Consider the following 27,056-nt stretch of genomic DNA (forward strand, 5'->3'; position numbering starts at 1 on the left):
ATATCTACCAATTGTAATGATAGTCATTTCCTCATGAATGCGATGTAATTGTGAAAAATGTGCGTTTGAAGTATAGCACGTCTATTTCAACGCCTGGGAATTCCGACAGAAATATTGAAAGTAGAATGTGAATAAAAGGAATAAATTTCATTTTTATGATATACATAAGGGTATGAACTGCAACGCCTCACTCCGGCTAACACATCTCATGAAGTATAACTGCAACGCCTCACTCCGGCTAACGCATCTCAAGAAGTATAACTGCAACGCCTCACTCCGGCTAACACATCTCATGAAGTATAACTGCAACGCCTCACTCGGGCTAACACATCTCATGAAGTATAACTGCAACGCCTCACTCGGGCTAACGCATCTCATGAAGTATAACTGCAACGCCTTACTCCTACTAACACATCTCATGAAGTATAACTGCAACGCCTCACTCGGGCTAACGCATCTCATGAAGTATAACTGCAACGCCTTACTCCTACTAACACATCTCATGAAGTATAACTGCAACGCCTCACTCCGGCTAACACATCTCATGAAGTATAACTGCAACGCCTTACTCCTACTAACACATCTCATGAAGTATAACTGTAACGCCTCACTCCGGCTAACACATCTCATGAAGTATACTGGGTTCATGCCTCCATGCATTTTTAAATATGAAATTTATTTCTTAATTGACTTGTTGCCAAGGACTGCGTTCTGGGCTACACGAAATCATGCTAGTTTAGATTAGGAACAGTATACTTATGAAATTAGCTGTTGGTTTCTTAAATTATAGAGTCAAGTTCCACTGTGACAAACCTCAACAGGTCGCAATAGCGCAATGGTAGAGCGATCCCTTCGTAACTGGGAGGTCATGAGTTCGAGCTAGCCCCGCTCATGTCACGGCCGCATCAAACCTAAGACGTAAACATAGGTAGTGATTTCTCTTTCGCCAAACACTCGACCTTTAGAAGTGAAAATCACGGGTCTTTCGGATATTTGACCTCAAAGACGGAGGTCCCGTGTCGCGGCAGGCATTGGCACGGTAAAGAATCCTCACTGCTACGGCCCTGGGCGCTATATAGCACCGGTCTAAACTTGTGGTACTTCACCTACAGCTGGCGACGTCTCTTTATGAGCGACGAATTATCGACGGGACGTGAAACAAACAAACACAAAATCAGAAAAATACGTCTAAATGCAATTTAATCACGCCAAAATGCAATAGATATCCTTATTGAAGATTATTTATTTTATGTAGAAAGAAACGATCGTAATTAGGAGTATCTTACATTATTGACAACACCAACATAACATCATCAATTTCAGCAAAAACCCATGTCTTTTAATTCTATATCTCTTATAAGTATCACAAAAAGTGACTGGTTTGTTATTTTTAACCACTTCCTGTTATGAGTGACTCTGAATTCCATCTTATTTCATAACAATTATTCAATTATCATGCACAAAAATTGAATAACAAGGAGTAAAGGTAGTTTTTATTTTGGTAAACACCGTCAATTAATTCTTTCATTTGAAGATCACAGCACAACAGTGTCTTCTAAAGCAACTACACCACGGACATCCAGAAAAACCATTCCAGGTAGATTTATATCACAGATACTGTAAAGGAGGAAATATTCGCTCGGGGTTTTTCGTTTGCTACATTTGCGATTATACTAACGATCGCGAAAATAAAACCATCGCAAAATGTTGTTCAAAGTATTTGGGTGTATGCGTTCATATATGATAAAGGGTTTATCCACGAAAATAAAACCATAGTAAAATACCTAAAGATAAAACTCGTGAAAGTTTAACCCCGCAAAATTAAAACCCTTTACAGTACCATAAAATTACTGAGGCACCATAATCACCGAGGCTTCACACTGTTCTGTTACTTTCGTTTATCTGATTTCTCTCTGATTATTTGTCCACATATTTTTTTCCAATATATAATGTAACCTAATTGAAATATGGAATGCATGCACTTAAAAAAATAAGGAACTAATAAAATCATATTTTTTTCTTTATTGATCTGAATATTTTTAAGAAAATACTTGAATTACATGCATGTTGATTTTGGATCAAAAGTACATGTGATTCACGTCAATGTTTCATAATGAAATATGAATAATGTTATGTAATTGTATTTTTGTAATCTGCCAATAAAGGTACCTTTATTGGGTATACGGAGGTATAAATCTGTATGAATATTTAAGGAAAGTCCGTGCTTTTACGTATCCGGTTTTAAATTTTAAACACCGACTAGAAAGTTCCAGTTATAACTTCTTTGTCTGATGTTTGTAGTTTACGAGAACTGTACGAGTCAAATTTAGCATTCAAATGTGAATCTTAGATATATTTACCATGATTTATTATAGTGTCAAGTCCTCACTAGCTCCAATGGTACACAGCAATGTGATATCTACACTGATCTCTAAAAGGCTCATAGCTTGCAATCTAAGCCTGAACAAGTTAAAAATCATACATAGGCGTGACCCTCACAGTGGAATTCAAATTGTTTTTAGTGAGTTTGTATTTGGTTCAAAGAAACCAAGAATTATAAATCCTCAGAACATTATCAGTAAAGTTGTTGAATATTTGAACTCTTCTTCACAAGTATTTTCAAGAAACAAAATTATTTGTACATGAGCTGTAGTTGCTAGAATCTACACATATGTTACACTATATTTATTTTTTCTATAAGTATGAGATAGCATGTATGTATTTTTATGTGTGATATGATTGATAACCAAACAAAAAAAAGAATATCACACACACCAAAAAAAATTGTGAGAAAAAGGAAGGGGTGGGGTCCCCCCCCCCAACACTCCTTGTGTACCCCCCCCCCCCCCACACACACACACTCCTTGTGTTCTAATTGTCTGGTAGGACAAAATTTTCAGTATGTTTTACACATATATATATTGTCATATTTTGTTAATCTTGATTTTAAGACTGTAGTTGCTGTTACAATTTACTATTTTCAAAGTGTGCAAAGAATAATTGTAAAACTTAAATTTAAAAATGGGGGTTTACGTATTCAAGAGACCATTTTGCAAAATATCTCTGGTCAACTATGGTTAAATATGTTTTATTGTTAACCTTAGATATAATTCTAAATATTTTTAAAGAAAAACTGGCATGTAAACAATTTAGATTTTGAGAATTTTTCAAAATTGTGATATTCTGTGATTTTTTTCTGAAGGATGTGCGCAGATTAGACAGCAATTGTGTATGTTTTCAATTGAATATCTTTGAAAATTCTCTCAGTAAATGAATAGCTATTGGTCTTTATATATTATAGCTTAATATAATGTGCTTTGGTGCATATTTTTAATAAAACATGAGATCATGCATTCTTGTGTTAAAATTTGGCTTTTGCATTTGGGGGTATATGTGCTCTGTAGCACATAGTATAAAAATAAACCTGCAAAGGTATGTCTAATATGGATTTTTTAGTTAGTTTATGAGTTGTTAAAGTTATTTAAATGAAAAAAAAATTTTGATTGACAGAAATTTCTAATAGTATTTACCTACCTTAAGATTATTTTTCAGTTTATGCACACACAGTAGGTAAGTATTTTTGCTATATTTGTATGATATCTACGACAGTTTATTTAACCGCTATATAGTTTAGTGGGATACTACTTTGAAGGTCTTTTTAAATGTCCTACTTTGACGCCACACGTGTAATGATGATGAATACATGTTACAAGCGTGATCGCCTTGAAATTCGCATGGTCGATCCAGCATTACTAACCTGTGTAACTGAATGATTTTCACTAGGAATAGACTTAACCAATGCATATTTGAAGTTATAAAATATCTATTTGATGTAAAACTTTGCATATATTATTGATACTCATCAAGGTGAGTTTTGTAATCTTTTTCTTTTCTTTATCACCTAATGAATATCATCAGACATGCTTATACTACATGATTTTCAATATTATCCCAGTAGTGTTTATTTTTATGCCCCCTTTAAAGAAGAAAGGCATATTGCTTTGCACCTGTCGGTCGGTCGGTATGTCGGTCGGTAGACCACATGTCATCTCAATGTCTTGAGAACCATTAAATTGATCGTAATGATATTTCATATGTGCGTTGGTTATGAGTAGAAGAGGTCCCCTATCGTTTATCAGGTCAAAAGCTCTAATGTCAAGGGTCAACCCACTTTGGACATAGGAAGACACTGTCCGCTCAATATCTTGGGAACCCTTTGCTTGACAGACATCAAACTATGTATAATGATACATCTTAAGGAGTAGATGACCCCTATTGATATTGAGGTCACATGGCCAGAGGTCAAGTGTCATACTAGACATAGGAATACACTGTCTCCTATATTTTTCGAATTATTTGTTTGATTGACACCAAACGTGGTACAATGGTACAGTATAAGGAGTAGATGACCCCTATTGATATTGAGGTCACATGTCAAGAGATCAAGGGTCATACTAGACATAGGAATACACTGTCTCCTATATTTCAAGAATTATTTGCTTGATTGACACCAAACGTGGTACACTTGTACAGCATAAGGAGTAGATGACTCCTATTAATTTTCAGGTCACATGGTCAAATTCCACTCTGGGCATAGGAAGATGTCTACTCAATATTTTGAATTGGTTTGGCAGTAATATCAGTTAAATGATGCATGTGTATAGCCCTTTTCAATTTTGCACCATGGGGGCATAATGTCATAATTCATTCGAGTGTTATGACATTTGTTATCATTTGCATATTGATTTTGTCATTATTTGTATAATGAAAAGTGAAGATAACGAATAGTGATTAATCTCTTAACTCCTGTATAGAATACAAAATAGAGAGTTGAACAAATACAAGTCCCTGGATATACCAGAAGTGAGACCAGGTGCCTTGGAAAAGTAAACATACCCTTTCGACCGGTCACACCCACCTTGAGTCCTATATCTTGATCGGGTAAACGGAGTAATCCGTAGTCAAATTCGGTGTGCCACGAACGACCTAACAATAATTGGTATGAAACAGAAAAATGTGTATCAAACAGCATTTGACACATTCACAGGTTGTATTGGCAACTAGATCGATATAACAACTTTAGAATTTGCAAATTGCTGACTTTAAACGAGACTGTTGAAACACCTGCAACACCAACTTGTTTATCAACAGCCTGCCTCGATTTAAAAACTGATCATACACAGAACAAGCTCTTGCATATCGAAGCAGTTGAGAGACATGAACACCATATGCAGGTGATAATGGAATATTGCTACATAACTATCGGGAATTGACGATGGAGAAGCTGAAACCATCCCTTCTGTTTTAAAGTTTAGTAGTTAGTTTGCCGTTAATATCTATTTTCGGGGCCTCCGTGGCCTAGTGGTTAGAGCATTGCGCTCAAAATCACACGGCCTCTCACCTCTGTCGGCGCGGGTTCGAATCCCGCTCGTGCCGGTAAGTGAGAAAGTTTCCCAGTTTACTTTCGGAAGGTCGGTGGTCTCTTCCCAGCTACATTGTATCTGGGTTCTCTCTTCCACCAATAAAAACTGGGCGCCACCATATAACTGAAAAATTGTTGAGTGTGGCGGAAAACATCAATCAATCAATCAATATCTATTTTCAATAAAATATCTAAGTACGAAGCAGATGTTTGTAGTGTATTTTATTTCGCGTTCACAGGGATATGAAAATGATATTACGTTTGTCGTCATATGTTTGATATCAGTTGATTTACAGTCATTCTATTTGTGCTTAAAAGGAATTGCTGATGTTCAGTTTCCATACAGACATGGAGGGCATGTGAAACTTAATGGGCAAGAGATATGTTTTAATACATTCACCAAAATCGCCGGAGAGGCGTTGTGTCAGTCTAAAGGACTCAAATACAGTTCCTTCTCTCGGTACGTGTTATCTCATAATGTTCCGAATTCTTCTTCCGGTGCTACCCCAAAATGTTCCTAGTTTCTGGTGCAGGACAACAAGACAACAACCCAGCAATTGACATCTAATGAACAATTTTGTATTGTAGAACTATTTTGTACAATCGATATCGGTCACAATTGCTACATTGCTCGTCCATTGAGCTGGCCTCGTGTTACAAGTTTCAGCGGATCTGTCAGGATGCCGTCGATCTTTACTGCACAGGTGTGATGTTTTGTACTGACTTTTGACGAAGAGCACATTTAAATGTCGTGATGCTCAATACTGATTTCTCGTTACAAATCTAAATTTGTACTCAAAACTCAGAATAAGTACATTCATCTTCATGTTTTAGAATTTAAAAAATAAACAAAAAGAATTACAGGTATATTTGACGTTTCAATTTTTTCTGAACAGGTTATTCCACTGAACCAGTTGGTGAGTATTCGTTTTATATTGGATTCCTTCGTCATCAATTCACAAGATGACCGTTACCTCTCACCACTGTTACACATCATGCGTATTGGCCTACATTTGTTCATATTTTATGATTGTATTTTTGAACAGTCACAACAACCAGCGCTCCGACACGTGAGTTGTTTTGGTTTTAAATTCTTTAGAATTAAATGAAACATAATTAAATCTAAAGTTCTATTACAATTATTTTAAAACTATTATCCCCAGTAAACATGTTTTGGCAAAACGTTATAAAGTTTGAATTTATTATGTATTTCAGAATAAATCACGGATTTGCTTTTCAGTACCACGTATTGTTATTATATCTATTGAATTGGAAGACAAAAATGATTATATACTCCACCCCTTCCAAGACATCATTAAACATATACTTTGTTCTTCGAATCATCTGAAATATACCTGTCCTCCGTAAAACTAAGTCTTCTAGGGGTAGTATGTCCACCTAAATGGCAATACCTTCGTTATTTTCAATGCAGTTGATATTGACGTGTCACATGCTGACGTCATATTCAGAATGCAGACGGTGACTTATTTTTTAGTTGTGCGACTTGTCAATGGTGAAATGGAAACAGAGGGGAGAGTGGAGCTACTTCATGACGGCAAATGGGGAACAGTGTGTGACGACGATTTTGACACGTCAGATGGTGACGTCATCTGCAGAATGTTAGGATACAAAGGGGCCATGTAGGCGTTTTATATATTTTTTTAAAGATATTCTTTGCATGATTATTTTCAAAATCAAACCTTCCATATCTAAGAGCATTCAAATAAGAATGAATTTGAATTTCTTTGAAATTGCTATGAATTGGAAAACGTGTCATGCATTGTTGCTAAAACGTTTACCTACAATATCCTCCTGTTTGTAAATCTCGAAACGTGACCTAATGAAGTGACCTTTTAAGTTTGCAAATTGTGAAAAAAAAGATCACTAGAAAAGTAATAGTCATGTTATCATAACACCATGTTCACTGTATGTGTTAATGTTTACACAATTCTAGACAGGCTTTTAAATCGTGTAAACAGTAAATATTCATTTTTTCAGTCGAGTTTTTGGCACTGCCCATTTCTCCAACGGTTATGGCCCTATATGGCAGGACAACCTGCACTGTAATGGGGATGAGGCAGACATTGGGGACTGTGCCTCCAATGGGTGGGGCAATACCGACTGTGGACACGGCGAAGACGCTGGTGTTTCATGTGGTGAGATTATTCACTGTTACAAGTAACAGATCCACCGAACACACGGTGTCTGTATTATAGGTTATGATCATAAAGTGGTTAATTTGGTCTCTCTTTCAATAATTAGATCCCATTTGTTGTCTTCATTACCACTATGGATTGTTTATGGCAGATTCCATTTGAAGTTTACATTATCACTATGTATTGTTTATGACAGATCCCATTTGATGTTTTCATTATTACCATGTATTGTTTATGTCAGATCCCATGTGATGTCTTCATGACCACTATGTATTGTTTATGTCAGATCCCATGTGATGTCTTCATGACCACTATGTATTTTTTATGTCAGATCCCATGTGATGTCTTCATTATCACTATGTATTGTTTATGTCAGACCCCATGTGATGTCTTCATGACCACTATGTATTGTTTATGTCAGATCCCATGTGATGTCTTCATGACCACTATGTATTTTTTATGTCAGATCCCATGTGATGTCTTCATTATCACTATGTATTGTTTATGTCAGACCCCATGTGATGTCTTCATGACCACTATGTATTGTTTATGTCAGATCCCATGTGATGTCTTCATTATCACTATGTATTCTTTATGTCAGATCCCATGTGATGTCTTCATGACCACTATGTATTGTTTATGTCAGATCCCATGTGATGTCTTCATTACCACTAGATATTGTTTATGACAGATCCCATGTGATGTCTTCATGACCACTATGTATTGTTTATGTCAGATCCCATGAGATGTATTCATTACTACTATGTATTGTTTATGGCAGATCCCAACGACTTTCAAATAGGATATTTCTCTCAGAGAGCCACGGTGGGAAATCCATGTATTCTGACGTCTACTCCGTGTAGGAATGGCGGCACGTGCATAGCCGGCGCAAAGTACGGTTACATTTGTAAATGCCCTGTTGGTTTCGGAGGAACCTATTGTCAAAGTGGTATGTTAAATTGTAATACTTAGCAGCATGTTGAAGACTTAGGGATGACTTTATTGATAATATGTATGTTCGTCTGTCTAGGAAAGGACAGCCTTACAAGAAGTCTTCACAAACAACACATGTATCTTGGAACGATATCATATATATATATATATTATATATGAGTACAGCATCTCCATTGACAAACAAGTTGATGGTACAGGTGTTTCAACAGTCTCGTTTAAAGTCAGCATTTCGCAAATTATATAGTCGTTATAACGATCTCGTTTGCCAATACAACCTATCATTGGGTCAAATGCTGTCTGACGTGTTTCATACCGATTGTTAGATCGTTCTTGGCACACTGATTTTGACTACGAATATCTCCGTTTACCTGATCAAGATATAGGGCTCACGGCGGGTGTGACTGGTCGACATAGATGCTTACTCCTCCTAGGCACCTGATCCCACCGCTGGTGTGTCCAGGGGTCCGTGTTTGCCCAACTCTCTAATTTGTATTGCCTATAGGTGCTATGAGATTGATCACTGTTCGTTATCTTCACTTCATATATATATATATATATATATATATATATAAAGCACAAACAAACAATTATAACACCCAACCTTACGTTTACCCCTAGGATCTAAACGATACATGTGAAAATCAATTAAAATTAATATATAAAGCACTAAATAATCACAACTAGGTACTGAAAATTTTCGCCCCAGCCCGGGGTCGAACCAGCGACGTACGGCACCTACCGCCTAGCAAGATTGTCAAACCAGTGCGTAAGTCCACTCGGCCACAACGACTTCCCTAAAAAAGGAAGCTTTGTTATGCTCCTAAAGCGCTACTTATACACACTGATGCAATCCCACACAGTCGCTGTGTCATTCAGTGTTTAAGATATTTTATAAGGAGAGTGGATCTCTCGATGCAATTGTATAGAATATTTAATATAAAGCACAAACAAACAATTATAACACTCAACCTTACGTCTACCCCTAGGATCTAAACGATACATGTGAAAATCAATTAATTACTATATAAAGCACTAAATAATCACAACTAGGTACTGAAAATTTATATTCAAAAACGACCAAGGACACTAACAGTTAGATAGTACCTTACCCTTCCTTCGAAAGAGTTTTACATGAGATGGCTTGATAGAGACGGTAAAAGCTGGTACTCTGCATACATATTTTACGGTGCAAATTACGTCCTTGTTATTTTGGCTTGCTAGTCAATATAAAATTATGTTTTCTTGGGAGCGAATTAGGACACGTTCTATTCTTGCGATGACCTGATCAACATTGTGTGAAGTGATACATGTACATGTAATGACTGACGTAAACAATCTGAAGGATATATATATATAATTATCGAATAATCAGGAGGACGAGCTAATATATATACATAAATATCGAATGATCAGGTGGCAGGGGACAGTTTGTTTGGCTCTGAAACATGTGGATAGGGGGTATGCATCAAAGTCAGATTATGGCAGACTAATGAAAAATCATATTTCCCTTTTATGTCCATACTTGTATTTCATATTAGTGTAGTTAATAGATTATGACCCTAAATTACATGTAATCTATAAATACTGGTGCTGGTGCACAAAACATGCTCTGAGCAGGTTCCCCTTTTTTGCTTTGATTTTCTTTCATTTGGGCTAATCCGCACCACCCCCACACCATCACAGTACCAAACATGGGGATTTAGACACTGTGCACAATCAAGAACCCTATCTGCCCTTCTCAAAAATCTACCTTTCATATGGGACCATCTACCTTCCCCCACAGCTACAGACCTTTTGCTGGACCCTGCATGTTTTCACCGGAATTTCTTCAGCAACTGACCACGTGTCTTAGTTTCGTATTTGCACCCATCTATATGCTAGGAATCATGGTGACACCTACATGTTATATATCAATATTTTTATTAAGCACTCAGCTACATTTGACATGCATCCTAAAATTATTGTATACATTTTTACACATGTAATATCACTTCAAATATGGGGTATTTCCATTTTTTGAAAAAGTTGACCGGGCCTATTGTGCGAAACTGTCCCCTGCTACCTCAACTCGTAATCCTTAATAATTACGTCAGTCATTATCCCTTTGTATAATGTGAGTCAGACCATTAGGCGAATAGGATTTATGTTTCCTAATTCGCTCCCAAGAAAACATATTGTTTAGCAAGCCTTATACAGTCTCTGAATTTAGTGTAATTTAGGAAGGGTCAGGTCGTCCCCACAATTTGACATTCTACATGTTCGTGTCGTTTGATGTTTTATATAATTCTTGTATTATATCTAAGTATGAAGCATCATTGGGACAAGGAGGATATAAATTGTAAATTTCAGGACTCCAGCATCCCTGGGGCCTTAGGGGCGGGGCAAAAACTGCCCAAAATTGACCAATTTTCAAAAATCTTCTCAAGAACCACACACATGTAAGAAAAACTAAATGATAGTGATGTACAGCAGGAAGGCCTCTACCAAAATTGTAAATTTCATGATCTCCGGGGTAGGGGTTCTGATCCCAAGGCGGGGCCAAACAATGTGTAAAACACTTAAATAACATTTTCTTTATTGCTTTTGATACTAAATTGAAACAAAGTGGATAGAGCAGTTAGTCTTTTACCAAAATTATGAATTTGATTTCCCCCAGAGTAAGGGTTTTGACTCCAGGGTGGGGCCAAACTTAGTATATGTACTATTTATGTGTAAGTTTGTCTGTATAAAATCTAAATGCATACTTAGAAATAGCAGAAAAGGATGTACAAAACATGGTGAATTTCACAACCCTGGGTTATGACTTTAGGATGAGTCCAAATTAGTCATATATATTTTGATGTTTTAATGTTAATACACCTATTATTTAAAGCCTTTCATCAGTGTATGCACTTTTGAGGGCAGTGAAGTTTTAAGAACACATCTTGTTTTATACTGTTGCTGAACACTAGAATTTAGCTTAGATATTCAGAACAGGAATTTTTTTCTAGATTTCATAGCCCATGGAAGTAGTGATACTTTTTCACTAGTATTCAGGTGACCGATAAGACCTGTGGGCCTCTTGTTTTATTGCTAAAATACATATAAAGACTGTTGATCAACAGAGCACTCGCGAATTTATGTTCTTGCGATTTGACGTACATGTACATGTATACGAGTCATTTCGCGATATTAAGTACTCACGTAAATTAAGGAATCTACAGTGATCACGGCACGTCTTTGACTTGGCCAGTTTTACGAAGTATTACAAAAGTAAAGATACATGTTTTGGTACCCTGGTAGCGAAAGTATCTTTAACAATTAAGGATTATCTCCCTCATGCATAGCTCTTATCCTTGGACGAATTTGGCTCCACTTGTTTGGCACGCTGTTTTTGGCTATATTTAGATCTAAAACTTCATAGTTGTTTCGGATTTCAAACATTTCGGTTGAGCATCACTGAAGAGACATTATTTATCGAAATGCGCATCTGGTGCATCAAAATTGGTACCGTATAAGTTTTACATTTACTTTCCATTTCCTACTTTAGTTTCACAAAACGGACATTATTTTGTTTTGAATATTTAGGATTCGTCCGGACAACACCAAAACACACTTGCCAGAACAACACTTGTCAAAATGGAGGAACATGTTACCAAACCCGCCCCCAGGATGACTACCACTGTTCGTGCCCGAGTGGATATACTGGAAACTTGTGTGAAACAGGTAAATATTCAAACAAACAAAAAAACCAAAACAAAAAAAACAAAAAATTAAAATTCGTGTTGAAAATACTATACATAACGTACATGTAGATATACCCTCAAAACATAGAATCTTTTTTATACCTCATTTTCCATGCAGATAAAAGAATAGTTTGATTATCATTTCCGCCAAATGATTTCAGATAAAAACACTGAATCTATTACTTCCGTTGGTTGCCTTGACGACGCATGGAACATTACGGTGTATCTTCCACCGCTTCTTCAGAAATACCCGGATTTTAATCCAAAGGAATGCTACATAGGCTTTGACAATGCTAACTGCACGGGACAATTGAACGGAAGCTACTTGTACTTTGGACAGGATTACTCACAATGCAAAACCAAAGAAATGGTAAATCCCAGCATTCATACCAAGATAACGTCTAATTTAGACTAATCCTTGCTTCCCATTATATTTCTATAAAAGATAGTGCTATCGGGTATCATTTGATTTTCATTTATAAAGTTCTTTTTTCCCTAAAAAAAACTACTCAATTTTATTTCATATTTTTATGTATTCATTTAAATATCTGTCCAGAATTTTTTTTTATTGTTAATAATTTCATCTAATGAAAAACTGTGTATTCATAGTGTAACATAACTTGAAAGTAATTACATATCTCTTACAGAATTTGACAGAAGGTGTAGAATACAGCAACGAGATCATATGTGCCCACCACGACCCATTATATCATTTCATCATTCGTGAAATTCAACTCCGCACGAACCTCCTGTGTAAATTCTTCTCTTTCTCTTCCCTCACAACCAAAGAACGTCTTGTTCATCTTCAGTTTTTCTCCAATCCCTCGCTCTCGCGCTTGACGAATTTCAATACATCTCAAGTTGGAGACAATGTGTACGTAAGGGCGTATAGTGACATCACAAACAGTGCGCTCAGGATGAGGCTCTCGCATTGCTATGTAACACCAACAATTATCACGGATCCAAAGATGCGGTATTTTATCATCCAAAATGGGTAAGTTTCCTCATTTCAACTTGCCTTCCAAATCTCTGACTGCTGTCAATTATTTTGAAAGGGTTGAATATATCCCATCCATCATGATCACTGACCGCTTCCTAGAGAATTACCATAGTTATAAGTCTCTGCATGTTTCTTGTGTTTGGATTATCTATCTATATATACACATGGAAAAAGATATCGCAATACCAGCTTTTTTTCTCTTAGCCTAAGTATGATGATTAATTTTACACTACAAATAACAGTTTTCATATATAGTATAACGAAAAATGATCAATCTCATAATTCCTGTATAGAATACAAAATTAAGAGAAGGGCGAACATGGACCCCTGGACATACCAGAGGTGGGAACAGGTGTCTAGGAGGAGTAAGCATCCCCTGTCGACCGGTCACATCAGCCATGAGTCCCCTATCTTGATCAGGTAAACGGAGTAATCCGTAGTCAAAATCTGTATGTAGAGTACGGCCTAACAAATGGTATGAAACACGTCAGACAGCATTCGACTCAGTAATTTTTTTTTATTATATAGCTAATAAACAGTCTATCATAAAATCTGCGTAAAATCTAGAGAATGTTAGCGTTCAATATCCTGATAATTTATTGAACGCTAACTTTACATTACGTAAATAGTGTGCGCCCGAAACATTCCGAGTATGAGCGTTCAATATTGACCTTACCGTAATGACGTAAACAAGCCAGAATGGCAGACTACGGTCCTCCGAATCTGACAGAGCTGCGTGAATTCAGTATGTATTGCACTTAAAACAAATATTCATTTTATTTACTTAAACAAACTGTTTTACTGTACATAAATTATGATGTCCCCATTCACAAAATCAGTTTGCTTCATGCATCAATGACGGGTTTAATATTAAACAGTTATGAAATGCATGCTGATATTGCACACTTTCACATTAGATGCCAATATTGATGGATTCTCGTCTATTTTGGGAGTATTTAGAGTGAAAAGGGATATAATTTAACAACTATATACGTTAGCTATATAATAAAAGGGTTATTGAAATTATATTAGTGAATATTGGCACTCGTTGGCTGTCAAAATGCACTCGCAAGCTCGGGCATTTTCACAGCCAAATCGTGCCAATATTCACCAATACAAGTTCAATAACCCTATAATATTTGAAAACAAGATTATCAGAATCACCATAAGATTTGCCAAATACTGACTTCAAACGAGACTGTGGAAACTCCTATAACACCAACTCATTTGTCAGTAGCCTTTCTCGGTTTAAAAATTGATCATACGCAGAACATGCATTTGCATATCGAATCAGTAAAGAGACGTAAACACAATTGACGTTATTTTTATAGCAGCACTTGATCTTTAAAAACGTAAAAAGTATTCAATGTTTTTCTTTTTTTTTAACAAAGGTAAGAATGCGTGGATTTTTAAAAGGAAAATTTACAGTAAAGATCTATGCCTTTATGTCTGTTGTAAATTAAATACAGTTAAATAAGATTAACTTGTTGTAAACTTCAAACTAAACAGGGTTTTTTTCAGTATCTAATGTAAACTTCCGATCATTTAGATATATCGACGACGTTTTATCTGTTAAAAATAAATTATAAATCATTTTCATTCATATGTCGATTCGATATATCACTGTGAACACGAAATAAAAGACACGACAGAGTCCTCAACATCTGTTTTATACGTATATATTTTTATTGAAAATAGAATTAACGGCAATCTAACAACTCAACTTTATGACAAACAGGGTGATTTCAGCTTTTCCATCGTCAACTTTCAATATTTATGTAGCAATGCCCTATTATAACCTGTATATGGTGTTTATATTTCTCAACTGATTCGATACGCAAGAGTTTGTTCTGCGTATGATCAGTTTTTAAATTGAAGCAGGCTACTGACAAACAAGTTGATGATACAGAGTTTTCAATTGCAACAGTCTCGTTTAAAGAGAGCATTTTGCAAATTCTATGGTAGTTATAACTATCTAGTTTGCCAAGATAACCTATCATTGGGTCAAATGCTGTCTGATATGTTTCATACCGATTGTAAGGCCGTTCTTGGCACACTGGTTTTGACTACAGATTACTCCGTTTACCTGATCAAGACAAGGGGCTTACGACGGGTGTGACCGGTCGACAGGGGATACTTACTCCTCCTAGGCACCCGATCCCACCTCTGGTATATCCAGGGATCCGTGTTTGCCCAACTCTAGGTCTCTATTTAGTATTCCTTGTAGGATTTATGAGATTGATCACTGTTCGTTGTCTTCACCTTTCATCATACTAATGACGAACTTTATGCGTCTTCTTATGTCCCTAATCCAACTTTGAATTTGATGTTGTGGCAGTACCTATTCATCTAATCTAATGTTTGAATTTTCTGTGTCGTTTGACGAACTCGGCGACCATTTATTCAAATGTGGACTTTGAACAGGCTATTGTAGTGTCGTAATTGATTCTCTACTCAAAGCATCCTGCATATCACGAGCACGATGTGGTATAGCATTGCCATCCATGAAGACTGACCTTGGTAAAAAAAAAAATAATAAAAGGTTGATTGTCAAAATGAGGCACAGCACTTACAGTAAGAATGTCCCTTTGGTAATTTTGTGTATAAAGGTTGCCGGTAATTATGATAAAATCTAGCTGACAGTAGTAGAAAACACACCAGTGCCAAACGAAATCGTCTCTACAATGGACTTTCCTCCAAGAGGCTAGGTTCCAACGTTGGCTAGCTTGACACAATTGCTTGTGTGCTGCTTTTTGGTTGGTGTAATCAAAGGTCTTTTTATGGGTTTTCTTGCACGATAGTCAAATGACTTCATTCGATTTCACACTCTTCTCGTGGAAAGCGTAAGATCTGGCGATCATTCCTTTTTTGAAAGAGCTACATGCATTTGTAAAGGCGTTTCGTCTAACCATCCTTCTGAGTAAAAGGTGAAGATAACGAACAGTGATCAATCTCATAACTTCTATAAGGAATACAAAATAGAGAGTTGGGCAAACACAGACCCCTGGATATACCAGAGGTGGGGTTAGGTGCCTAGGAGGAGTAAGCATCCCCTGTCGATCGGTCACACCCGCCGTGAGCCCTTTATCTCTAATGCACATTGTCCTCCCGAAAGTGCATTGTTCTCCTGAACAGACGTTTTATGGGGTCTTTCATATCTTGCGCGACCTTTGACGTCATCAAATTATTGAACAAATTACCAAGCAAATGTTGACTGGTACTTTCTGACAATTCTACAGATGGTTGAATGGTGATGATCCACTTGATGACCAATGTTTGTCTCAATGACATACCTGCTTCCCTCATTCCAATAATCTGCCATCGGATTACAATAATTTGAGACTTACGAAGGACTCATGATTTTGATGTGCAAGAAAAGTAAACTTTTATGTCAAAATGTACCGATTAATTAAAAAGTTAAAACACTATGCATAGAATTCGCGATTCTGTTGGAAGTGAGTACAATAGTAGTACGGGTGATTCTCAGCCAACAGACAATTGAATACAGTTGCATGTATATTATAAACAAAGACACTGACTGTATTGCGTTACTGAATCCAAATTATTGTTCTGTTTTCAAAAAAAATTGTAAAGGGGAACTTTGGTATCGCAATACTTTTTTCCATGTCTGGATTTATTAGCATTTTAAAAAATAAGTATCGTATAATGGAATTAAACACACCATGCAGTAATTGTAAGAATGTTATGCATGTCAACCCTTTCCAGCTTCAGCTATACTATACCATGCAAAAAAGTTTTGTGTTCACTTACCAAAGGGATCCTTCCTTAATTCGCTGGTCTGTTTTATACGATATGTTACCAGCTTAAATTTCCTGCAGCTTGGATTTCATGAGTTGTGTCTCCCATTAAAATAGCGAAAATCAAACTGCAACGAATACAAGGCTGTTTATCCCACCACATTCATATGTGCCATCAACTACAATGTTCAGATTGACAAAAGTACTTTGATATATTTGAAGTACAAAGAAAATGACAAATCTAAATATTTTTAAACGTCAAGATCATGAACATTCTTCTATAATTGTTTTATCCAACGTCATGGAAGTTGTCTGGTGTTTGCAAACAAAATGTGAAATTCGACAAAGGCTCTTAATGAAATAACAATTTCGAATTCCACCATAATCCAATACTATTGGTTCCTGGTTTATAAGAGAATAAAATGGAAGCTGATTAGGAAGCAATTCTTCATCAAGTTCCTTAGAAGGCAAGATTTAAGACCGCGCCAAACTTTTACAACATAGTTTTGTTTATAGGCACCCATTTTAAAAATTATATATTGACAAGACTTGTGACTAGAAAGTCGTGGATTCAAGTTACGTGTGTATCATGGCCGTGTCAAACCTAAGACGAAAACCTTGGAAGTGAATGCTCCTTTACCAAACGTTCATCATTTACAGTCGCGGGTTTTCAGATGATGCCTCAAAAACTGAGTTCCCGCGTCACAACAGGGGCTGACACAATAAATAACCCTTACTTTACAGCCCTAAATGCAAATATTGTGACACTTTACTACAGCTGGTAACATTTCGATATATCAAAAATTCTCGAAGGGATATAAAACAATCAAGACTAGAGTAAGGTCGTACCGTATAACATATTACCTATGGTTACTACAATTAATTTTGCAGGTGTGTAATTGATCCAAACGCAGTCATCTTTTACCAGGCTGTCCACGAGACGAGATTCTCTTTTCAGTACTTTGAATTCGCCACCAGTCGCGACCCCATACACTTATACTGTAATGCTACTTTCTGCCCAATCAATGATCATTCCCCAACATGTCGACCAACGTGTCATAGTCACGTGATCCGAAGGTCAGATGGGGGTAACGTTAATGACGACATAGGTTACAATGATGAGGAGGATTTCGAAGTTGATTTACGTAAGTACGAGACTGAAATACAACTGAACACCCGATTGCTTTTGCAGAAAAATATAACGCACAAGACCCAGTTTCATGAAGGTCAGTTAACTAGTCATGAACTCGTGCATCTAGATAGCACTATTGACATTTAAAACTGTCAAACTCAATTAACTTTTTTGTAACCGGGTCAAGGATTGCAACATATAATCTGGTTTTCTGTATCCATGGTGTATGTATTCTGCCTCTCTGAACAGTATACAAGTCACGAATATTTTTTCTTACAGCCGACAATCAGGCGCCAAATGTCCAATCAGAACACGACACAAGTGTGACGTCAGTTACCATCATATCTGTTGTATTTGGCGTTTTCATCCTAGCCTTGCTGACAGTGGCAGTGGTTATAAAAATAAGGCCCAAAGAAAATGTTTTGAAAAGATGAGATGTCCGCCTGCGTCATCAATACATGATTACGTCATAAATTCTGTTGCGCAATCAGAAACGGATAAGACATCCTGTTCAGCAACCTTTCACTATTACATCATGCATCCAAAGAAATCGGTTTATTCACTGCTTTGATCATGATTATGCATAATGCGCTGACATCAGCAATTCATAAATAGCACTGTGCAAGCACAAAGTATACACCATAAAACATTTTTCATTTTATTTCCTGAAAACCTCAAACACATGCATTTGTACATTAACACAAAGTGAAAAATGTGATATACATGTGTTTTTAATAAAACTAAAATATACTTTACATTTTTTCTTTCATATGTACATGTAATTGTTACTTTCAAAATAAGCCAGAAATAAAAAACAAATGTAATGAACGTGTTTCAAACTTCTTGCAATGTGAAATACCTGCAGCATGATCTCAAGAATTCAACTTGCAGAGAAGCATTTATTAACCTGGGAAACTTGTAATACACAATAAATGTATATATACACATGGAAAGAATTTGACAGCCGCATGTTGACTATCGCTTACTCCATGATAAAGAAATTTTATACTCAAGTCAATATATAGTACCAACTGTTATTCTATTGTTGTGTTGCTGCATTCATAACCAACAGCAGCTGCAATATCATCATGATGTGTCAAATATATTCAAAATACATTTACATATCTGTAGTTTACAAATGACATCAGTCCCTTTGTAATCCAGTCCTTTATTCTATCAAACAAATCCTTAGTTATTTCATTCGGTCAGTTATTTCATTCTGTCATTCCCTTTATTCATCCAGCATCTACTTCTTCCTTCCTCCTCTCTCCTTCAGTTGCAGAGCAATAGTACCACCTTGGATTACATTGTAGTAGGCCAGAGAGTTTGAATCTTTCACAAAAATACCCTGAAATACAGGAGAACAAAATCTAATTCCACACTCATTGCTACTCTTAACATAATAAGAATGTACAACACAAATTTTGTTTATGTACTAAAAAAAATTCTAAATCAATGATTTGTCATAAATAAGCCTTTGATATTCTCGCCGTTTTTAAATTCTCAATAAAAACAATATAGCGTGCTGATTATGCAGATTACCCAAATATTCCATTATTTAATTCCTCACGATACAAATAGGACATTTCATTGCCCCTTTCCTTGGACCTTTAAGCATCATGTATCATCATTAAAGAATTGTACCAGGGTTGTCACTAGAAATTATTGAAGACAAGTCCCAGACTCTTGGTTTATAAGCAGCTTGAGTCCCATGAAAATTTGATGAGTCCCAAGAATATTTAAAGAGTCTTTTTTCATAAAAGACAATTAAAATGGAAGCAATAAAAACATATCAATTTTAAGATTTATTTTTAATTATTCACGACTTGGCCTCGGACGACTAATTGTCCACCCCAATAGAAGTACTTCCGTGCATCTCCTATCATCACAACAACCCTGTTCAAATTCAAACAGCATTTTAATCCAATTATTATTGTGATAAAATAGATGCATAATAGTTTTCTTTGTTGACAATCTGTAAAACCTACCAAAGTTTACAAACTATGCTACTTTCAATTCCAATAAAAATGGCTACCGGAAGACAAACATTTATATTTACATGTAAATATAGATCCCGATATGTAAAAAAAATAAATCAATAAGAAATAGAAATAAACAACTGCCAGTGGAAAAACGTTCTTCATTTTGCATCTTATCTAATTATCTTTAAATTTTATCATTACATGTATATTCTAATTCGCACCTAATTGACTGACGCGAAACAAACAAGTCGGATTGGGACACAGTGAACTCGATGGTATTATCTCAGTTCACTCGAGCGTTTTACCTAGATTTTTTACCTACAAGTTTTAATTAATACACAATATCAGGGCTTCTAAGTAAAATTATGATTTTTACTCAGAGTCTGAGACACGTCTGTGGGACTCGCCATGTCAGACAAATTTGTGTCCCAAATGAATTTTCTGCATCTAGGATTCTTGCATTAGTGACAACCCTGATTGTACCATCATAATCTTATGATAGCCATGTAAATGCAACCATTATGATCATAATGATTCATGAATACCATTGAATCTACAATCTCCAGATGGTTCTATCCGGTGACAGAAACAACACTATAACCTCCCACCCCCACGTAGTTTTACTGAAAACTTACTTCGTACTGCAGTTTCTGTTTACCAGCTGGAATACCCAGGCTTTCATTCAACTTGGCTTTCATTACAGAGATCTGGGGAAAAAAACCAATCGCCCATAAACATGGATAGCATCTTATTAAAAAGTAAATTCTTTCACAACTATCTTTGTGCATTCTGAGACTCTTAAAATTACAATAACATTCAACAGAAATTGTATGATTTGATGGAGCTGAAAGTCATTCCCTGACCTTGACCTTACCGTGTCTGTAAGAGGCAGGGTGAAGGACACAGTCTGTCCTTTAAGATTCCATTCTGGTTTATCCTCCACTTTGGGTACTGATACTTTGAATGTCACAGGTCCCTGAAAACAAATGGATCATAGATTAAAATCAAACACATCATAACTTAATACACATTGTTATGAAATATAGCAACTAAATCGTACAATATACATGCATGAAGAAGTGTAGTTTTTTTCGTTAATGAATGTTTTTACTATTAATATTGATATCCAGACAGCCACACTGAGACATCAGTCAGTATAAATCTTACCATTAATATTGATATCTTTATTCTGAAACATCAGCCAGTATAAATCTTACCATCAATATTGATATCTTTATACTGAAACTTTCATCAGCCAGTATAAAATCACTGACCTTGTTTCTAGCCAAGAAGACATCCTCTGGAATCAGCTGATCTTCTGTCTTCTGTTTCTTGGCTGGTGGCTCGTCATCCTGTGGGGGTGGGGGAATTCCTGGGGGAGGGGCTGCTGGAGCTGACATCATGTGGGGAGGGAATCCCGGGGGTTGAGGAGGTCCTGGCATAAACTGATGGGATGCTACCGGCATTGGCTGCTGCATTCCTATACACATCAGAAAAACACTTCAACCATGCAGTTAATGACCGACATAGATGAATAAAAACAGTTGGAAGAGAAATTGTCCTTCGCATACCCACTATGTATCCCAAATTAAAAATGGATTCCTTATTATTTTTACTTACGAACAATTGGCATTGGGGGCCTTGGTGGTAGAACCATCAGTGGTCTCTGGGGCACTGTCTGTGACATGAGAGGGGCTGGGTTGAGTTGTGCAGATGAATGAGGAGGTGGAGGTGGTGGCTTGGACTGCTTAGACATAGGTGGGGGTGGCGGTGCATTTTTAGGGGGTGGTGGGGGATTCTTAGGAATATTCGGACCAATCTTCTCTTTCTCCTCATCTTGCCTGGGGAGAAAAAAAAATTCCATAATATATGAACAAGTCTTTTTCATCACCTCTAGAAATTGTTTTTAAAAAATACCTCACTCTTACACCATTAAATAAAACTCATATAAGAAAACACTATGCACATGTACAATATAAGTTTTAATTTAGCCTGTTAAAATACAAAAACCTGTTTCAAATTATCAAAATTTTGAAATATGTGGGTATTTTTAAAATTCAATTCTCATTCAAAACCACAATAACAATTACTCTCGATCTCAAGCCATTTCTTTTAACTTGACATCAGAAATGATACCTTCCTTCATCTTCTTTTATTCTCGAACTTTATTTTTTTGAAAACATAATTACAAACATGTCAACACACCTTTTACATCTACATTCTGTTCACATGAATATTGAGAATTTTTTTAACAAGGTTCATAGCCTGAATTTTCAAAGATGTAATGCATTTTCAGTTAATAAGCCACAACCTGGGGCCACAACCTTAACCCAGAGGTTCTGAATAAAAAAAAAAATCAAAATTGATGGAGGATTCCTGCTCATTACAGCTATGATGAACATTCAAAGTTAGAGAGGAAGATGTTTAAGATTTAATGCATTTTCAGTGTATGGTCCCCTGGGGCCTGAACCCTAAGTATAAGCAGAGCTCCAGATAAGGTGCGTATCAGCGTAAATACTCATTAAATTTGACCAAATACACATTTAAGTTGAAAATCATGTGTACAATTACGCATTAGCGAATGTAAATGTGCTTTACACTCCCAAAGTAATGCATATTAGTCCGCGTATTTGTGATACATGTACAATGTAGTATGATATAAATATGAATTATCTATTCATATACCGGTATATGAATTAAGATTAGCCCAGGGCTTGATCATACATGATATTTAGCGCTATGAAATACGTTTTGATGACAATCACAATTTTGAAAAATTGGAAGAGTTAACTCAAAACACTATTATATAGGCCTACTTGTTATACTTTCTTTCTTAAAGAGTTAGTGTGCAGTCGAAAGCACAGAGAAAAAAACATATTATCAATCGTGGACGAATGATATACAGAAATGGATCATAATCATATGACTGAGTGGCTGACATATTCAAATTTGATGCATCAATGATAAATATCAAATTCCCAATGACAATGAATAGTTTTACATGTGTAATAAAAAGAACTGCAAATGATTTCCCCCATAAATAGCTGGAGCGGCCTTTTAGTATAAACTTTAAGTTAAAGTTTAACGGAGGAAGTATCGTTTATCTGGTTACATCTTCTGTGCAAAAGACCAAAGATAATCAGTAAATTAACAAAATACACTTTTGAATTTTTCTGAAAAGCAAACAACGTATTGATTTGAAAATCAGGGAGTAAATACTCTTTGTGGTAAAAAATTATCTGGAGCTCTGACAAGGGCCATGGATTTTGGTACTAGCTTCCGTGCTCAGTATAAGAATGCTACCAGTTTTTAAGCCAGATGCCCAGAAGTAAAAAAAAGACTTTTAAAGAATGGATCATCTTTAAAGACTTCAGCCCTATATCTATGTTTCAAATAGGTAAGGACTACAAAATTCACAGGTTTGTTCCCCTACCTCAAAAGAACAATTTTAATTAAATTTGGCCATGCACAAACTGAAATCCGAGTGCCACTGTATAATGACAGATGGATAGCAATACATCTTCCGAGTGTTGATGAAGTCATTGTATATAATCCTGTGGCAATGGTGATGTGTGTGACAATATTTACATGAACCTCTTGACTTTGTAACAATCCTTCACTGTGTGACAATACTTACATGAATCCCTTCACTTTGTGGATAGTCTTGATTTGCTCTTCAATAGAGATGTTTTCTCGGGCCTTCTGAGTCACTTTCTCCATGGAGGCTGTGTGTCCATCCCAAACAACTTTCTTGGGCTCTTTGGTCTCCTCTTCTCCAATCTATAAATCACATTAGTTTAACTTTGACAACTACAAAATCATGGCAATGAATAGGTTTTATGATGGATTTTAATAACATCTTCATGTGACTCATAACATCTCCTCTCCCCTTTGTAGATGTCCCCTTTACTCTGAATCTGACATTTTGTACAAAGTTTGGCTAAAATTACCCCATTTGTCTCTTAAGAAAAGGAAATTATACAGACACACACATAGACTTCTACAGAAATCTTCGAGTCCCAGATGATGAAAGCTTCAACTTTCAACCTTTACTTTTTTTCAGTTTTTCAAACTTTCTTTTATATAAACTTACTACTTTCTTTTTATTTCTGACCAAGTCCTTCAACATCCCACAGAATAAAACTTTGTACCTTTTTACCAATCTGTGTTTCCTCAATGCCCACACCGAAGATGTCGGTACGTCTCTCGGCCAGGCCCTTCAGACTCATCTCAATGGAGGTTCCCGGGGCGTATACATCCTCCTGTTCCTGTTTCTCCTTCATCACTTTCTGTCTCTCCTTTATCCACATGGGATCCAGCAAACCTAAAACCACAAGACATGTACATACATTATTGTCCTCACAATCTCCAATCAGATATTAATACCCCCCCCCCCCCCCCCCCCCACCCCGGTGATGATTCAAAGAAACTTAAATCTGCAGTATCTCAGGATGCTTGCATATTACCATGAATAATCACGGTCTTTATCGTATTGAGAAGATTTTTACAACAAAAATTTTAAATCCGCATATATTGGCATGTGAAATTTTTATCCCCTACTGTAGCCCCACACTACCCTCCAGGGCCATGATTTATTGATATGAATGAATTGGAATCTGCACTACCTGAGAATACGACTAATCATGGCCCTACTGGTCTTGGAAATCAGACTGATCTCTTCATTTGTTACGATTTTTCCCCATATAACACCATGTTAAACTTTCCCATAAAATCCCAATAAACCACCATGTAAAACTTTCACATAAAATCCCAATATACCACCATCTAAAACTTTCCCATAAAATCCCAATATACCACCATGTAAAACTTTCCCATAAAATTCAAATATACCACCATGTCAAACTTTCCCATAAAATCCCAATATACCACCATGTAAAACTTTCTCATAAAATCTCAATATACCACCATGTAAAACTTTCTCATAAAATCTCAATATATCCCATGTAAAACTTTCCAATAAGTTTTATCTTTTCTGTTTCAGTGGTTATTAGGAAGATTTTTAAAAGATGCAACCATATTTTCACTACTTTTAATTATCTCCCCATTGAAAAGGGTGTGACCATCGAAATAATTTTGAATCCCTTTACCCTAGAAAGCTTTATGGCAAGTTAGGTTGAAATTGGCTCTGTTGTGCTGGAGATATACATTTTCAAAATAAAATGTATTTCTTGTTGAAACTTGCCATTATCTTGTGGTATTTTAAATAATATCATGACCATGGATATAACAAACTACAGCAAGAATGAAATTATCTTTAAAGTTGACCTCAATGAATCCAAAATTAACCATACCTTTGTTTGATAGGTTTTAATGGGAAGTTTTTTCCTTTCAATCTGATGAAACAAAACATGACATGTGTAATCAGGACAATAAACCTGAAGTAATGAAGGGCTACTGACCGATTCTCATGTGCTCCTGGACTTTGCTGGCCAGGATCTTCTCCCCAGTGATTGGGGACACCATATACTGCTCAGCGCCAGTTTCGGGATGAACAGAACGGGCTGAAATTCAAATGGAAAAAAAAATAAATTATATCATAAAAAATGAAAATGAAAGAGCTCTGATTGCAAAGGCTTAAAGTCACTGAACAACAAGATATATTTTAAGTTATTATACAGGTGCATGTCTAAGTTTATCTTTCTAATTTTCTCACCAGAAGATTGTAGGGTCTATGGCCTTAAGCCATTTAAACATTCTGACAATGTGACATATGAGCTGACTTTGCAGGAAAACTGAGAAATACCACTGAGTTTTGTATTTTATTTCCATTATATACACTGAAAACTACTTCAATAACATACATGTAATTTTCTTTCTCTACAACTTATATCATACGGTGTATCCTTACCTTTGGGATCATAATTTTTGCGGATGATGACCTGGTCTGGGGTTGGAGGGAGGGGCGGAAGATGATCTGAGGGGGGTGGGGGGCCTGGTGGGGGAGGAGGCTGTTGAGGGGGATTGGGTGCCTTCCTCTGTATGGGCATCTCCTCATCAGAACCTTCCTCCATATCCTACAACATAAAACAAGGCTCATCAAATCATAGGCCATATTGCTCACATGACCAACTGGATTTTCTAAATGTTTAGCTTTAGAATGCTAATGTTGCCCCATTTTGCTCTCAGATATCATGGTCTTCAATAATAGTACACTGAAGCTTCTGTTTTTGAGAAGATTTGATAAAGTTTTCCTACATATTACTAGGTAGAACTTGAAATCCCCATTGTGGCTCCTTTCTAGGGATCACAGTGTGAACTTGAATTTACACTACATGAAAATGCTTGCATCTTAATGTAATACATAAAACATTTGTGTTAAAAACAAGTGTTTTTTTTATATTAATAACAACATACACTCTTTGTAATGAAAATTAACAAAAAACCAGAAAAGTTATTGTAGCCCCCCTACCTCTTTCAAAAACACATATCCCACAATGTGAACAAAGTTGAATCTATACTATAAATTTGACAAATTGTACAGGTGCAGTACTCTATCAGTGTTTTTTTTAAGTACATGTTCAAGATATTTTAAACGCCCCAACCTATTTTCACTACTTTCCAATGCCCCCAGAAAAGATTATATGGTCCTTCATTTGCACAATCCTCTTTATCAAAGGAAACTTGGAGCCAAGCTTGAAATTGGCCCAATAGTTCTCGAGAAGACATTGAAAATGTGAAAAGTTTATGATGATAACAACATCAGAAGATGGATAAATTTTAATCAGCAATGAACGAAATATTAATCAAAGTCAAACATTGATTACTCCACGCAGTTATACATATAAACATAGATAACCTGCTGGAGAAATGAAATCTTTATAAGTATTAACTTGTATGTATCTATAGGTTTAACTTAAACAAAAAGAAGAAATACAATGTTAAAAAAAAGGTATTTTTTATTGTGCT

General features: G+C 36.1%; 2 protein-coding genes across 2 annotated transcripts in view; one reads left to right on the plus strand and one right to left on the minus strand.

Moving 5' to 3' along the window:
* The first annotated feature begins 1,493 nt into the window (after positions 1-1,493).
* On the plus strand, positions 1,494-19,179 carry LOC125659671 (deleted in malignant brain tumors 1 protein-like). The gene is made up of 14 exons (XM_048891414.2): positions 1,494-1,597; positions 3,553-3,570; positions 5,741-5,882; positions 6,011-6,126; positions 6,319-6,339; positions 6,469-6,492; positions 6,918-7,062; positions 7,421-7,578; positions 8,360-8,527; positions 12,100-12,237; positions 12,419-12,627; positions 12,905-13,251; positions 17,907-18,160; positions 18,427-19,179. Exons 7-14 carry the CDS (start codon positions 6,941-6,943, stop codon positions 18,579-18,581), a joined length of 1,551 nt encoding a protein of 516 aa, XP_048747371.1. The 5' UTR covers positions 1,494-1,597; positions 3,553-3,570; positions 5,741-5,882; positions 6,011-6,126; positions 6,319-6,339; positions 6,469-6,492; positions 6,918-6,940; the 3' UTR covers positions 18,582-19,179.
* Positions 18,793-27,056, minus strand: part of LOC125659670 (splicing factor 3A subunit 1-like) — a 15,857-nt gene continuing 7,593 nt past the window's right edge. The window contains exons 11-19 of the mRNA XM_048891413.2: positions 25,999-26,164; positions 25,550-25,651; positions 24,281-24,453; positions 23,767-23,909; positions 21,750-21,970; positions 21,404-21,609; positions 21,004-21,105; positions 20,765-20,836; positions 18,793-19,495 (exon numbers count right to left, since the gene is read on the minus strand). Of these exons, the coding sequence (XP_048747370.2) occupies positions 19,394-19,495; positions 20,765-20,836; positions 21,004-21,105; positions 21,404-21,609; positions 21,750-21,970; positions 23,767-23,909; positions 24,281-24,453; positions 25,550-25,651; positions 25,999-26,164 (1,287 nt within the window). The 3' untranslated portion in view covers positions 18,793-19,393. The remainder of the gene's footprint in view (positions 19,496-20,764; positions 20,837-21,003; positions 21,106-21,403; positions 21,610-21,749; positions 21,971-23,766; positions 23,910-24,280; positions 24,454-25,549; positions 25,652-25,998; positions 26,165-27,056) is intronic.

The sequence above is a fragment of the Ostrea edulis genome, chromosome 9, assembly GCF_947568905.1.
Source record: "Ostrea edulis chromosome 9, xbOstEdul1.1, whole genome shotgun sequence".
NCBI lineage: Eukaryota > Metazoa > Mollusca > Bivalvia > Ostreida > Ostreidae > Ostrea > Ostrea edulis.

Excerpts from the sequence above, each read along its gene's own strand:
- LOC125659671 (XM_048891414.2), top strand. The coding sequence starts at position 6,941 with ATGGAAACAGAGGGGAGAGTGGAGCTACTTCATGACGGCAAATGGGGA. Across the intron at positions 8,528-12,099 it reads AGGAACCTATTGTCAAAGTG|GATTCGTCCGGACAACACCA; the intron begins GTATGTTAAATT and ends TTGAATATTTAG. Across the intron at positions 18,161-18,426 it reads GGATTTCGAAGTTGATTTAC|CCGACAATCAGGCGCCAAAT; the intron begins GTAAGTACGAGA and ends TTTTTCTTACAG.